Genomic DNA, 13,966 nt, shown 5'->3' with positions numbered 1-13,966 from the left:
AATGCAGAGGCAATAATGTAATATATAATACATTATTTTATATATTTATATATGTATTTTATATAGTCTTAAAGTTACAACCGGCCCTTTGAGTGCAGCCATAATGCTGATGTGGCCCGTGAATCCGCGATTAAATTGAGTTTGACACCCCTGGTATATAGTATTATTGGTCACTTCCTATAGTGTGTTAATCAGGTTTTGGTGCATGTAAATGCTCTGCAAAAGTTAAAATCCCTGTGTTCCCTCCAGAGGGAGTTTTCTCCCACACACTCTCCCTCCCCTTGCCTGAAACGCCTCCGTTGTTAATTTCCCTAACATAATGACATCACTATGTAATACTTGCACTTCTATTGGCTAGCACTGTAACACATTGTATATGAAAGGCTAAGGGGTGGGACATCTCTAAGTGGTTGACAATCAAAACAAGGTTGAGCAGCTAACCAATCAGAGCAGACTGGACTCTGGTTGCAAGAATTTTGAGAGAGACTATAATGGACTCGTTTCCCATCAGATCAAAATGGACTGTCAGTAACTCAGCCAGCAAATACATTTTCATGACAACTGAGCAAATGTCTTCTGCTGATGAAAGCGTGTGATACATTTGAAATCTCCAGAGAAATCATTAGTCTGGGTGGTTTTGTTAAACTAGCTCCTTGGTAAAGATGAAATGTCATGCGTTATATTTATTTAGTTCTATGAATATAATGTTTTTACGCATTTTGACTTTGTTTAAGAATTGGATCACACGCTCAAGCCTTTTGTACAGACGCATACAAATGAGCCCGGTGTTTACGTCCGGTAAATATTAAGCACAGTCTGCAGGTTTTCTAGTAATAGAGTAGTTCCCATAGCAACCTTAGACACTGACAGTGAAACGTCTAGTTTCTCCCTACAAAGGTCTGAGAACAGTGAGTCTTTGTAAACAACAACGAGTAATTCCTCTTTATCTAATAAAAGGGAATCTATTGATCTGACTCCACAACTCTGTCTGACCTCTCATTGTTTTTCTGCTCCTCTATAATCACATCAGGAAGCTCCTGTGTTGTTTTGTCAGAGGCGGTCACAGTGCAGGCTCAGGTGTTTGCCTCCCAATGTTGATTCTCCCTTTGCATCTGACACTGTCTTCTGATAATGAAATGAAGTGTACCTTCTGTTCATCTAATCCTACAGCATCCTGTGGGTGAAAGTGTGTGTTTGCAGCTCTCTTACATCATTTCTGGGTAATGATGTTGAAGCTTCCTGTTTACCTCTCTCTGCGTTGTGTTAAGTTACCTCTACAGCTCTATAATACAGATGCACTATGTCTACTTGCGTTTACCCTCTAGTGTTAGTGAGCCAAGTGAAAGGGACATGTATGGGGCAACTTAAAAATACTAGATTCATAAAAAAAATTCAATGAGTGTATTGTCTTATTCAAAAAAGCTAAAGCCTAGTTGTTGTCAATTAAAATCTTTAAGAGGACAAATTCTGTAAATGTTTAGGTTCATATTTGTATTTTGTTCCTCTGTGACATGTCTCCATGCTTTAATGTTCAAAAAGCCCTTTATTTTTCTCATACTGCCTGTGCTGCAGCACCTCTTTTCACCCTCTGTCTGAAACCAGAGCCCAGTCTGCCCTGATTGGTTAGTTGGTCGGCTCTGTTTGCGATTGGTCAACCGCTTAGAGATGCGTCAGGAATGTCCCGCCCCTTAGCCTATCACGTACAATGTGTTGGAGCTCCAGCCAATGGATATGATGTCATTATGTTACGGAAGTAAACAAAGGAGTCCAATGGAGGCCTTTCAGGCATGGGGGGGGGGGGGTGTGTGAGAGAGAAACTCCCCCTGGAAGGAACTTGTTGCCTTTGCATACCCTTTACATGCACAAAAACCTATATAACACAGTACAGCAAAGCCTCTTTTAAGTCTCAGGCTCTTCCAAAACAGTAACACACTATATACTTAAAATGAAAGAAAAATACATAAAAATGTATTTTATGGGAATTTATTACAAGTGGTTTATTCCTTCTTCCTTGTCTGCAGTTATATCAACAACTGTAGGACATTAAAGACGACTTCATCAACTGTCCCCCTCTGACCCCTCTGCCCCTGTGTTTCAGGTACTTTGCCAACGAGCCCTTTGCAGACCTGCACCGCGTGGACGGGCTGCGAGGAGTCTTCATCGCCACGCTCATCAACGGCTCGCTCAACGGCTCGCTCAACGAGGACAACATGCGATCAGTCATCACTTTCGACAAGGGGGGGACGTGGGAGCTGCTCCAGCCCCCTACTGCTGACAGCCTGGGAGGCACTGTGGAATGCCAGGTACACCTATTTAAGATTTAAGCCAACATCAGAAATTGGCTCATGTGAAACAGACCAATCGGTGCTAAGTAGGCAATAGTCCCAGTGTCCCAGAAACAGGTTCACTGTATCTCAATTGGTTTTGCTTATTTCATTCATTGCAACTTCGTTAAACAATTTGTTCTCTATGTAAAACAATTGCCGGTGGTGAACTATTGGCTGTTAATGCAGCCTGTGTATGTTTACAACCACATTTAAGAGCTATGTTATTTATTTTAGATTGTGCTTACATGATGCATATTCTCTTATAAAAGCAAAAAAAAAAATCGCATTAATAATCATAAATGATATTGTACAGCCTCTTTTTTATTTTCTACATCCTATTTCTACATTTACACCTTCACACACTCCGTAGTTTATTAAGTCTGCTGGTAGCCTTATTCCCATTCTTTACTCTGAATTGCAATTTATTATAATTATTATTGTCAATGGAAAGTATATTGACAAGATGACAGATCCTTTAAGCAGCATTTCAGTTTCACAAACTGATTATGGTGTGATGAATACGGTCAAACCTCTATTATACTCAGTTACCATGGATCCTTAAGTTCTTACGCCATTTAATTCATTTATCTATAAAAAAGCCCTTAGTTGGTAATAAAAGTATCTGAAAAGTAGGATTTAATTTGTTTTTGTTTTTTTCTAACATTGCAATGTCAAACCTCAAAACAATTGGTATTCTTTATCAATATTCATATCAAATATTAGTATCAGCCAAATAAATTGAAAGTTCACCTTCCTAAACTTACTGTCGATTTCGAGCACTCACTTTCTCTGTCTAGTACTCTCATGATGTCATTTGGTGGTAAAGCAAAGAGAAGAAAATGACTAAGGAACAAATCATCAATCTTCTTCCTCTCCTCCTCCACAGCTCGGTAAAGGTTGCTCCCTGCACCTGGCCCAGCGCTGGAGCCAGCTGTTTAACATCCAGCTGAGGAGGATGCCCATTTTATCCAAGGACTCTGCACCGGGACTCATCATGGCCACAGGTGGGACTACATTTGAGTGTTAACCCACACTTAAATCTAGGGATGTAACGATACCAAAAACTCACGGTAAGATAATATCGCGATAACAAGTCCACGGTACGGTATTTATCGCGATATTGAATAATACATTTTAAAAAAAAAATTCAATATCTTTTTTTTTTTTACTCGGAAAATGTTTCTTTATTACATAATAAATCTGATTTGTACAGCATTTTAGTAGGATAGCAGTATTTTAAAGTGTCAAAAACAAAGTGACAGTAACAGACTGGAACAAGAAAACCAGTGTTTTTGTACCTATTGTACTACCAAACAAAGTAGGCATTTTCTTTGTGCCACTGCATCTCACAAATAAACAAGGACATTTAATAATCAGACCCTGCAATTCAATCAAGTTTCACTTTAGTTTTTCAAGTAACTCAACTCAAACTCACTAGCAGGGTGTCCGTGGGGTCTTAAAAAGTATTAAAAGTTGATAAATAAATTTAGCGAAAATTAAGGCTATTAAAAAGTATTACAAAGTATTAAACAGCATTTTCCAAGGTATTAAGAAGGTCCACAGCAACGACAACATGAAACACCCTTTAATTTACTGAAACAACATGTCGGGAAACCCCCTCAAGGCGGCCCCATGCATAGCGTGCCATAAAATGCTGCTTCTTATTTGAAGTTTCGTTGCCTTGCTCCGCTCTGTGGGGGGGGGGGGGGGAGAATAAACAGAAGGGCGACCATGACAACCATGCTCCAGGGTCTTCTTCGCTGCTTTTGGTGTATTTTGTGGCGGCAGCAGCGCCACTTACAGGCCTGGCATATGTACTACATACGTACTACTTTTTGCATTTGCATTTTTCTGTATGAGGCCCCTCGTGGGGCCGGGGTCTAAGCCAAACTATATCCGGTCACAGAGATCTGCTATTTTAAAGTAAGGTCAACACATATCTACCCTAAATATAGTCTATATTAAGAACGAGAAAAGTCTTAACATATATATTGTTTTTTGTAAACATATGACAAATGAGCGGCGAGGACCAGCTCGCCGCTTGCACCAATGTCTTGGATGGGAGACATCCTGGACAGAGCCCAGGATGTAGCCAGACCCTGAGTCAAGAGAACTCGCGAACCCGAGGGTGCCTGCGAGCTCTGACTCGTACGGGCCCCACAGCAATTGCTTCCACAAAACAGTGGGAGAGCCGTTGCTTAGTAACAGGCTTGCCCTTGTAAGGGATAGCCCAGGACAGAGGGGGCTTGGTCATTATGACAAAGCACCCCCGATTGTGGTACCGCTCACGGGCCAGGCCCATAGAGCCAAGCGCTCTGGGTGTGGGTGAAAGATCGCCATGGCTGCCCGCACAGCAGCTGATATATCTCCGCTAGCCAGTACATAGCTGGCCAGTGTGGAGCTATCAGAATAAGTGTGTGGCGTTGCTCTCTCACTCTGGCCAGAGTTGGAGGTATCAGAGCCAGGGGTGGAAAAGCGTACAGAAGGCCCGGGGGCCAATCGTGCGCGAGTGCATCCACGCCTAACGGTGCATTTAGATCCCGCATCGAAAAGAACAGCTGGCACTGAGCGTTGTCCTTCGATGCAAACAGATCCACCGCGGCTCTGCCGTAACGCACCCACAGCTGGCTCACAATCCTTGGATGTAGAGTCCAGTCTGCATAATGTGGTGAACCTCTGGACAGCAGATCTGCCCCGAGGTTCATCACTCCCGGTACGTGCGTTGCTCTCAGAGAGATGAGACGTCTACCGCTCCATAGGATAAGTTTGCGCGCCAGTGTGTGTAACTGGAGAGAACGCAAACCCCCTTGGCGGTTAATATACGATATTGTGGTCGTATTGTCTGTCCTCACGAGGACGTGATGTCCCCTGAGGAAAGGCAGAAAGCGTCTTAGGGTGAGAAACACCGCTAAAAGTTCCAGGTAATTTATGTGCGCCCGCTGGAGGTCTCTGCTCCAGAGACCCCTCACCGGGCGACCTTCATAAATACCTCCCCAACTTGTCAGACATGCGCCGGGGTGACCACTTTCCGTGAAAGGACAGCACCCATGGGCACACCTCTTTACCAGAATAGTCGGGTGCAGCCAGTGGCGCAGTGCCATTACGCGTTTCACAGTAACCGTTTAGTTTTAGGGCGGCCACCCAGCGCTGAAACTCCCTCATGTGTAAGCGTCCCAGTCGTACAACCAGGACGGCTGACGCCATGAGCCCCAGCAATCGCAGGCATGATCTGAAGAGAACATGTTTGCGCAGCTGGAAAAGAGCGAGACAAGCTCTGAAAGCTTTCACTCTTTCCGCTGACAAGCGAGCTGAAAAGGGCACCGAGTTCAGGCGTAAACCCAGGAAGAGTATAGTCTGCGCGGGGCACAACATGCTCTTCTCTGTGTTTAATCATGAAACCCAGGTTGAGCAGGTGCTTTACGAAGACATTTGTCTGCGTAACAGCCTCCTGCTCCGACTGTGCGAGAAGCAGCCAGTCGTCCAGGTAGGTCGCCAGGCGAATGCCCTGTTGTCTCAACGGGGCATATCGCGGCTTCCGTACACCGTACAAACACCCTTGGACTGAGAGACAGACCAAAGGGGAGTACTCTGTATTCATAACAGATCCCCTGAAATGCGAATCTCAGATATTTCCTGTGTGGGTAATATACTGGGATGTGAAAATACGCATCTTTCAGGTCGACTGATGTAAACCAGTCGTCTTGTCGCACGAGCCGCAGCAGAGATGTGTGAGTGAGCATTCTGAACTTATATATGTTAAGATATTTGTTCAGAGCCCTTAAATCAAGTATTGGCCGAATTCCGTTCCCTCTCCGTTTGGGAATGAGGAAGTACTTGGAATAGAAGCCGTCCTGACTCTGCTCGGCGGGTACAATAGATATAGCCCTCCTTTCTAGGAGTGAGAAAATCTCTTTCTCCAAAATGAGGGCTGACTCTACTCGGGCCTGCGAGTGCAGAATGCCCGAGAAACGAGGAGGGGTGACAGCGAATTGGAGTCTGTAGCCCCGTGTTACTGTCTTGAAAACCCAAGCAGATGAAGTGAGCATCTTCCACTGCGTGCTCCTTAGAGCCAGTGAGGATGTCACATCTCCTCCTCTCCTCCTCTCTATTTGTTGTGTTATGGGGCCCTCTAGTGTCTGAACACAGTGGTACCCCTTATCGACAATACCCACCGACACTGCGCATGCGCGTGGCGGTGGTGCCTTCACAGCCCCAGCCGGCACTGCGCATGCGCATGACGGTGCCCTTAAAGCCCCAACCGGCATTGCGCATGCGCGTGGCGGTGGTGCCTTCACAGACCCGTCAGTAATCCGCCTTTTGAGAGATGCCGTAGCTGCTCTCAGAAGGGGAACAATTGACGGGCTGTTTATTGGCTTTATTGATTTTCTTTAAATTATTTTGAGCTGCGCCCACGGCCTGAAGCCTGGATGCGTCAGCGGCAAATATTTTATGACGGAAGGATCAACCAATGTGTGACATGTGTTTGTGTGGACTTGAGGATGGTGTTTAGGCCTCTCTCGAGGCGGCGGGAACACATTCACGGAGGGAAGAAGGAGGGGCTGTCACGCCGCTCGCTTCTTCTTCCTCAACTGCTGGCCGAAATTCTGGGTTGGCTGCGCCTGAGCTGCAGCCGGAACAGGAACATTTCTAGGCCAGCTTGCCCTTGTCTCCAGCCTGGGCTGGGGACTTGGGGTGGGCTGCAGCCTCTGCGTCTTCGGTGCTTTAAACCGAGCAGAGTTTGAGGCAGCCTGGGCAGAGGACTGCTGCTGCAAAAGCAGCGGCTGGACCCTTCGAGGGAGGCAGAGGTGGAGTGCCTCGTCCTCCCTCTTTTTCGTCTCACACCTCCTTTGCATCGAGGCGAGAGCGGAGCCGAAAATTCCCTCGGGAACGATGGGCATATCCAGCACATCCTCCTTTTCCCGGTCTGGGAGAGTGGTGAGGTTGAGCCATCTCGCTCTTTCCTGCACCACCATGATCCCCATTACCTTGCCCGTTGCCTGGACGGCGCAGCGTTGGACACGGAGACAAATGTCCGTGACCGCTGCCATCTCGTCCAGAGTGGCTGCCCCCGGCTTACCCGACAGGTCCTCGCAGAGCTCCGCTTGGTAGGCGGTTAGCAGCGAGGACACATTCAGGGCCCTGGTGGACAACGCTGCAGCTTTGTAGGACTTTTTTCAGTCATTGCTGACTGAAAATGGTCCGACTTTGCTGGCAGCGTGGGGTTCCTGCTTGGTGACGGGCCCACCTTTGGTAGAAGGTGAGCCGCTACCAGCGGTTCCATGGGCGGCATGCGGAGCAGGCCGAGCTTCTCCATTCCGTCGCAGTCTAGGGAGGAGGCACCCTGGATTGGGACCTTGTTGCTGAAGGGCCAGTCTCTCCACGAGACCGACACCTCATCCAACATCTCCGGGAAGACTGGAAGGAGTTGTCTCCTTTTCCCCGCTGTTTGGGGAAGATGTTTTCCCTCGTAGCGGGACCTGGAGGTCTCCTTGGCCATTTCGGGCCACGGGACGTTGAGTCTGGCCGCAGCGCGTTTACACACGGCCTGCAGGTCCCTGCTCAGACCGGGAGAAGCTGGTGTGCTATCGCCCGGGAGAGCAGCACTTGCCTCAGGCTTTTCAGCCTGAGCCGGTGACATGAAGGTGTCCTCTTCCTGTTCATCCGACTCGGACAGGAGGAACGCCAGGGCGTCCTCCTCGTAGTCCAGCCTGAGGACATCCTCCGCGGGTGAGACCATGGTGAGGTCTAACCGGGAGCCCCAGCTTGGTGGAGCGCGGGAAACCGTTCCCCGCATGTCTTGCCGTCACCGGGTCCCGGCCTGCCAGGGCGCGATATTCCGGTTCTAAAGCCATAGCAGATAGTGAGCCCCAGACCGACACGGAGAGGGGTTCACTCTCTGTGGCGGACGCCCCCATGTCTTGACTGCCGGCCGGCGGGTCCGTGGACATGGGGGGGTCCTGTTCCGACAGGCTAGCTTGTCGTGCTAACCGTCAGCGGAGGCTCTTAACGATGAAGCGGACACAATGTCCGCATGAGCCGGGGTTGTCGATAGCGCGAAGTGCGAGGAACCTATTGTTATTGGAGGAATTCTTGCTATTATTATTTTTCTGCTGGTGTTTCCTGTTTTTGAGGCCTTTAGGACACTTCAAAAGTTGTATAATTTTGCACGGACGCCAGGACTGGTGAAAACTACAATATTCTGGAGTCAATGGGTTCAAATTGTCCAACTTGCTCGCTAGCGCCACCTATGAAAAACCCATTTCGGAATACATTTACAAAGTAGCGCCAAAGGACCTGACATTTTGCACACATATCCGGGTGGACCCGCTCTACAAATAATCCTCTTGGAACCCTAAGCTCCGCCTACTTTTCTTTTTATTTAATTAGTATAATTTTCAAAACAGTGAAATATTCACTTCAATTTTGAGTTTTTCAACACCAAACGTTGTATACAGCATCGGTGGAGGGTCAGACACATTACCGTAGAAAATGAGCATGTTCAGACTAGGGATCGACCGATATGGCTTTTTCAAGGCCGATACCGATTATTAGTAATCAAGGAGACTGATAACCGATATTTGGAAACGATATACATTTGCAGTAAAATCCGAAAATCTTGGTGTCAAAAGGTAGAATAACACAAACTCCATCACAACTTCTTTGAAATGCATTTAAGCATATTATGTTTAATGAACTTTTAAACATCTTACAACTGGTTTCCTCTCCGTGCCGTTTTCTTTAGTGCAGCCATCTGCTATGAGTTAGAGAGAGACAAGAAGTGGGGCTGCAGGCTGACGTGCTTAACTAACAATAATGCTTAATTTATTATATCAAAACAATGCCTGTCTATCTAGCATAACATCCCAATAAGCTGCTAGCAACTTCAAAACGCTAGTGCTAGCTAATGTTTTGCAAACTATTAAAAGTGAGGCTATTACAGTAGACCAGGGGTGCCCAACCAGTCGATCGCGATCGGGGAGATTCCCAGTCGATCGCGAGATGTGTCTAAAAATAGAACAACAATATTCTGTTTTATCGTTAATGTCCTATCTTCCCGTGCAAGAATAATGCACTTGAACGCACCAAAGCTTTGTGATTGGCCGGCGTGACCCCATGTGTGGGGGCGTGGCTGGTGGGCAGTGGGCACTTGTTCGCTGACGTTCTCCGTGTCAACAGGAGTGACAGTCTGCACACAAACAAGACCGCAATTATGGCTGAAGCAAAAAAGCCCAAAATATATAATTTTCACTCCGAGTGGGAGGGTGATCATTTTTGTATCTATTCCAATTCAAAGTCCATCTGCAATGCGAGCGTGGCTTTATCGAAGAAGGGTAATTTAGGAGCGGTATTTCAAAACAGTGCACAAACGCTACGAGACGGAATTCCCTCCTAATTCTGCCCTACGCTCCAAAAGGGGAGGGGCCTGAAAGGACAGCTAAATGCACAGCAGTCCATTTTCACCAGGCCCAACAACAAGAGCAAGGCTGCTCCAGAGCATCTCATCGTGTCAGTCACGTTCTTGAGAAACACATGAAGTCTTTCAAAGACGGCGAAGTTGTGCATTTCTTTTTATACTCTACTAAAATGCAACAAAAGGGTTGGATTCTATTAATTTTGTCTTTGTTATTGCATTTTGGCAGCAGATTCCTGTGTAGCTTCAGATCTGAGTTGTCTTATTAGTAAGCCTAATTTATACTTTTGTAGCAACACTATTTTTATATAATGGCAAAGAAAGGGTTCAGAGTATTTTCTTTTTTCCTGTGTCATATGTGGCAGCACTGTTAAATGTTTCTTGAAAACATTACCCACTGTAGTATGTGACGTGTGAATAAACTCCAACTCTGTATCAACAACACTGTTCACTGTTAACTTCAGTTAAATACTTGTATATGTGTAGATTAAAAAGAGGTAAGATAAAGGATCTGCAGTATTTTAAGAAGTATTAATCGTACAAAGGTCAGTTTTATACAAGTAGAAGTGTGTATTTACCTGGTAGTAGGCTGTCAGTAATGGCTACGCCTCTCTATTTGGACTGGTAGATCTCGGCAGACTGGCAACTTTAAAAGTAGCTCTCGGTTCAAAAAAGGTTGGGCACCCCTGCAGTAGACCTAACGTTAGTCTAGTAGCCTCACTTCTAATATTTTGCTAAACATTTGCTAGATACATGATGGCTAGCTAATGAGCTTCACATATCAACCTGAAAAACTGCGAGGCTCCACTCGCAGCCCCCCTCCGCACCACAGTTACGGCCCGTCCACACTACAGCTTAAAAAAAAGCTTGGAGCTGGGCGCGTCTGAAGCTCGACCAACAACCAATCACATGAATCTCCCGCCCCTGACACACAAGCAGCGGTTTGATTGGCTAGAGCTTGTCCTGGCATATGATTTGATTGGCTGGCGCTGGCTACTCCGGCGTCAGAAGTTGAACATTGTTCAACTTCTGACGCCGGAGACGGACCGCTATGCTACCCACAATTCAGTTCGGCGAAAAGCGAGGCAACGTGACGTCACCCCATTCAAAGTGAATGGGCAGACGCGTTGGAAACCGTTTTTGAAGCTGTCGAAGCTGTAGTGTGGATGGGCCGTTACTCTGCTGCGAGACGCTGCACGCAGGGCCGCTGCACGCAGGGCCGCTGCACGCAGGGCCGCTGCACGCAGGGCCGCTGCACGCAGGGCCGCTGCACGCAGGGCCGCTGCACGCAGGGCCGCTGCACGCAGGGCCGCTGCACGCAGGGCCGCTGCACGCAGGGCCGCTGCACGCAGGGCCGCTGCACGCAGGGCCGCTGCACGCAGGGCCGCTGCACGCAGGGCCGCCCCTGGCCAACAAGGGGCTTGGGGCCCTTGGGCCCCAAGCGACATTGTGAGATGAGGCCCCCCCCTCCCCCCCCAACCGACAGGAGAGAAAAATGTGTTTGGAAATTATTATTATCAACAGTTACTTTTGTATACAGTGAGGTAAATGTGCATGTATGCGTTTACAGGTGAATACGTCTGCATTTCCTGCCAAATACTAGCCTCAAACAGATTAAAGTATAATTAATGCAAATAAACTACTTCTACTAATAATAATAATCATAATCAATTCAATAATATAAATACTATATTATTTTACTATATTATTTTATTATAAAACGGACGGAAGTCAAATCAAGCAATCTGATTGGTTCTTAGCCGTGATATACTGAGCGTATACCACGGGTAGAATTGTAAGTTACTTTTCACAACAAGTCAATATCCCTCCGCGTCTGAGAAAAACAGTATACCGTTGGGCTGAAAAGCAAACTGCCTGCCGTTTGCTTTTCATACTGGAACAAGAAAGCAGCGGAGAAGTAACGGGGCAGAAACCCTCCTTTTTACGCAGCGGTCCAGACATAGACATCAAACGGCAAAACATAGTCAGTGTACAGTTCCTTTGGCATTAGGGCAGGGATATCTAGATACTTTCCAAGGTTTGACATAATGAATTGTGCTACTTTTAAAGCAAGCAATGATGTTTTCAAATCTGTAATTAAAGAGGTCCGCAAAAACACTATCGGCCAATCAGGTTGCTTGATTTGACTTAAATATATTTACATTTCTTCCGTTACGGAACAAACTTACAAAGCATAAAATGGAAACGTTTAAGATTAACTTCGACCTCCGGGGAGGTCTTACTATGGAGGAGTGGATTGAGTGCCTATCTCCAGAAAAAAAAGCACCTAAACGACGACATGCAGAGCTACGTGAAGAGCAGGTAGACCAACTGGAAAAGTACCAGCATTCAAAAGCTTTCTGATGCGGGTCTTGAAACAAAGCAGAGAAATTATGACCGTTAGTGGCCACAGGTGCGAAAGCTCTCTCTAGAGCTACTGTAAGCCGAATCTCGGGGACTGGAGAAAGTGGAGCAATATTCTCACCACGCCAAGCAACAGCCTAGAACAACCTCAACAAGTAACCACGTAAGCCATGCTACTGATGCTGGACAGGTTTTCAGTGGGTGCACAATAAACGGCAACATACAAATGAATGTAAATAAATAGCCAAATAATGGATCAACGCTCTCTGTCTAATATGTTCGCTAGCTGTTAGTGTTGTTGCATATTAGCAACCACCTCGCACTATGTTTCGCGCAGAAGGCAACGGGGGGACTATTTTATTTTGAACATCATTATTTACGAAATAAAAACTATTTAAATTAGTGTATTTTTTTTTCTCATATTGCCACACTTGGTAACCGTTTTATAAAAGCAATAGCTCACTTCAGGCCGTGGTATATGCTCATTATATCACAGCTAAGGGCCGTGGTTCGGCCCGACGGGTCGTGGGCTATTGCTTAATTATAATATAGTTGTAATATAGTCAATACAAAACATGCTTATTACATGCTCAAAAACTAATATTTCTTAAATCTGTATTAAAATGTAGTTCCCTCTGTCAGCAATGTATCAACAACTACACACACATTTCTATCAGTATTTATCTGTGTTGTGGTTGACATGATGATGACTGTTAGGAGTTAAGGGGAGAGGCTGAGCATCACCATGAAATGTGCAAATTGACATAAAAATGAATAAAAGAAGAACAAATGCTCCATGTTTTTTAGACTGTAAACTTTAACTGTTATGTAAGCCAACTAGACAGACAGTGTATCACTCTTCCTCCTGTACATTAGCAGATAAAAGGCATCACATACTTGAAGGTCCCATCTCTCTGGCTGGCTCCCGCCCGGAAAATCTTCAGTGTTGATTGACACTTCAGATAGCCTATCAGATAGCGCTGTGGGCGGGACATTGCTCGTGTAGACACGAGGCCGATTATCGGTATCGGCCTTTTTTTCGATAAATATTGCCGCCATTAATCCAAACATACTCGCAAAAAGGCGGGGCTTAGAAAGAAATGCTCATAACTCATCAACAATGTATCCAAACATCACAGATTTTGGTGGATAGGTTCAGTCTGTCTTGGGGAATAGGCACACCAAATAATTTTCATTTTGGACAATAGGGGGCGCCAAAAACACCACCAATTTATAACTCAAGAACGGATGGACACATTTTTTTATATTTTTTTTACACATACTCTGGGGGTGACTACAAACTGAGATTTAAAGTGTCGCAACAAATGCAGAATGTGGGCGTGGCCTATATATATATTTTTTAATTGCGATAGCATAAAATGAGCTTCAGACGCAAAACTTGGGACACACGTCAAAGCCCACGACTTTTTCGAGAATGTAAAAAAAAAAACATTTCTCAAAAAAAATGCTCACTAGCGCGCCCAATTGTGTGGTAGTCACATCTAGTTTCTCAGAAGTTCACGAATTTTGGCACAGACATTCCTCAAAGAGTTGCAGACATATTTGTAAATAGCTTCCATTAGCCCCGCCCCCCAGGAAGTCGGCCATTTTGAAAAATGTGTGTTTTTCATGCATTTTAAGCACATTCTTGACTTCCAATCCAGGACAAGTTCATCCCCTATCCAATATGATGCTAAATTGCGAAGAACATTTTTGATAGCTCAATCGTGGAGATCGTAAGCTAACAGCGAATATACAATTTGACGATTTACATGTCGCAAATTACTCCAAACTACTCTCATATAGTTTTTACGATATTCACGAAACGCTGTATACAGCTGTATATATTTCAAATTGCCTTCCA

At 45.7% G+C, this 13,966-nt stretch overlaps 1 protein-coding gene across 1 annotated transcript in view; it reads left to right on the top strand.

Annotated features, from left to right (window-relative positions):
* The window catches only part of LOC117456902 (sortilin-related receptor-like), a 146,572-nt gene that overhangs the window by 68,149 nt on the left and 64,457 nt on the right, over positions 1-13,966 (top strand). The window contains 2 exon segments of the mRNA XM_034096765.1: positions 2,099-2,303; positions 3,214-3,331. Coding sequence (XP_033952656.1) covers positions 2,099-2,303; positions 3,214-3,331 — 323 coding nt within the window.

This window comes from Pseudochaenichthys georgianus, chromosome 13 (assembly GCF_902827115.2).
Source record: "Pseudochaenichthys georgianus chromosome 13, fPseGeo1.2, whole genome shotgun sequence".
In the NCBI taxonomy this organism is placed as follows: domain Eukaryota; kingdom Metazoa; phylum Chordata; class Actinopteri; order Perciformes; family Channichthyidae; genus Pseudochaenichthys; species Pseudochaenichthys georgianus.
This window is presented reverse-complemented; position numbering and strand designations above follow the sequence as displayed.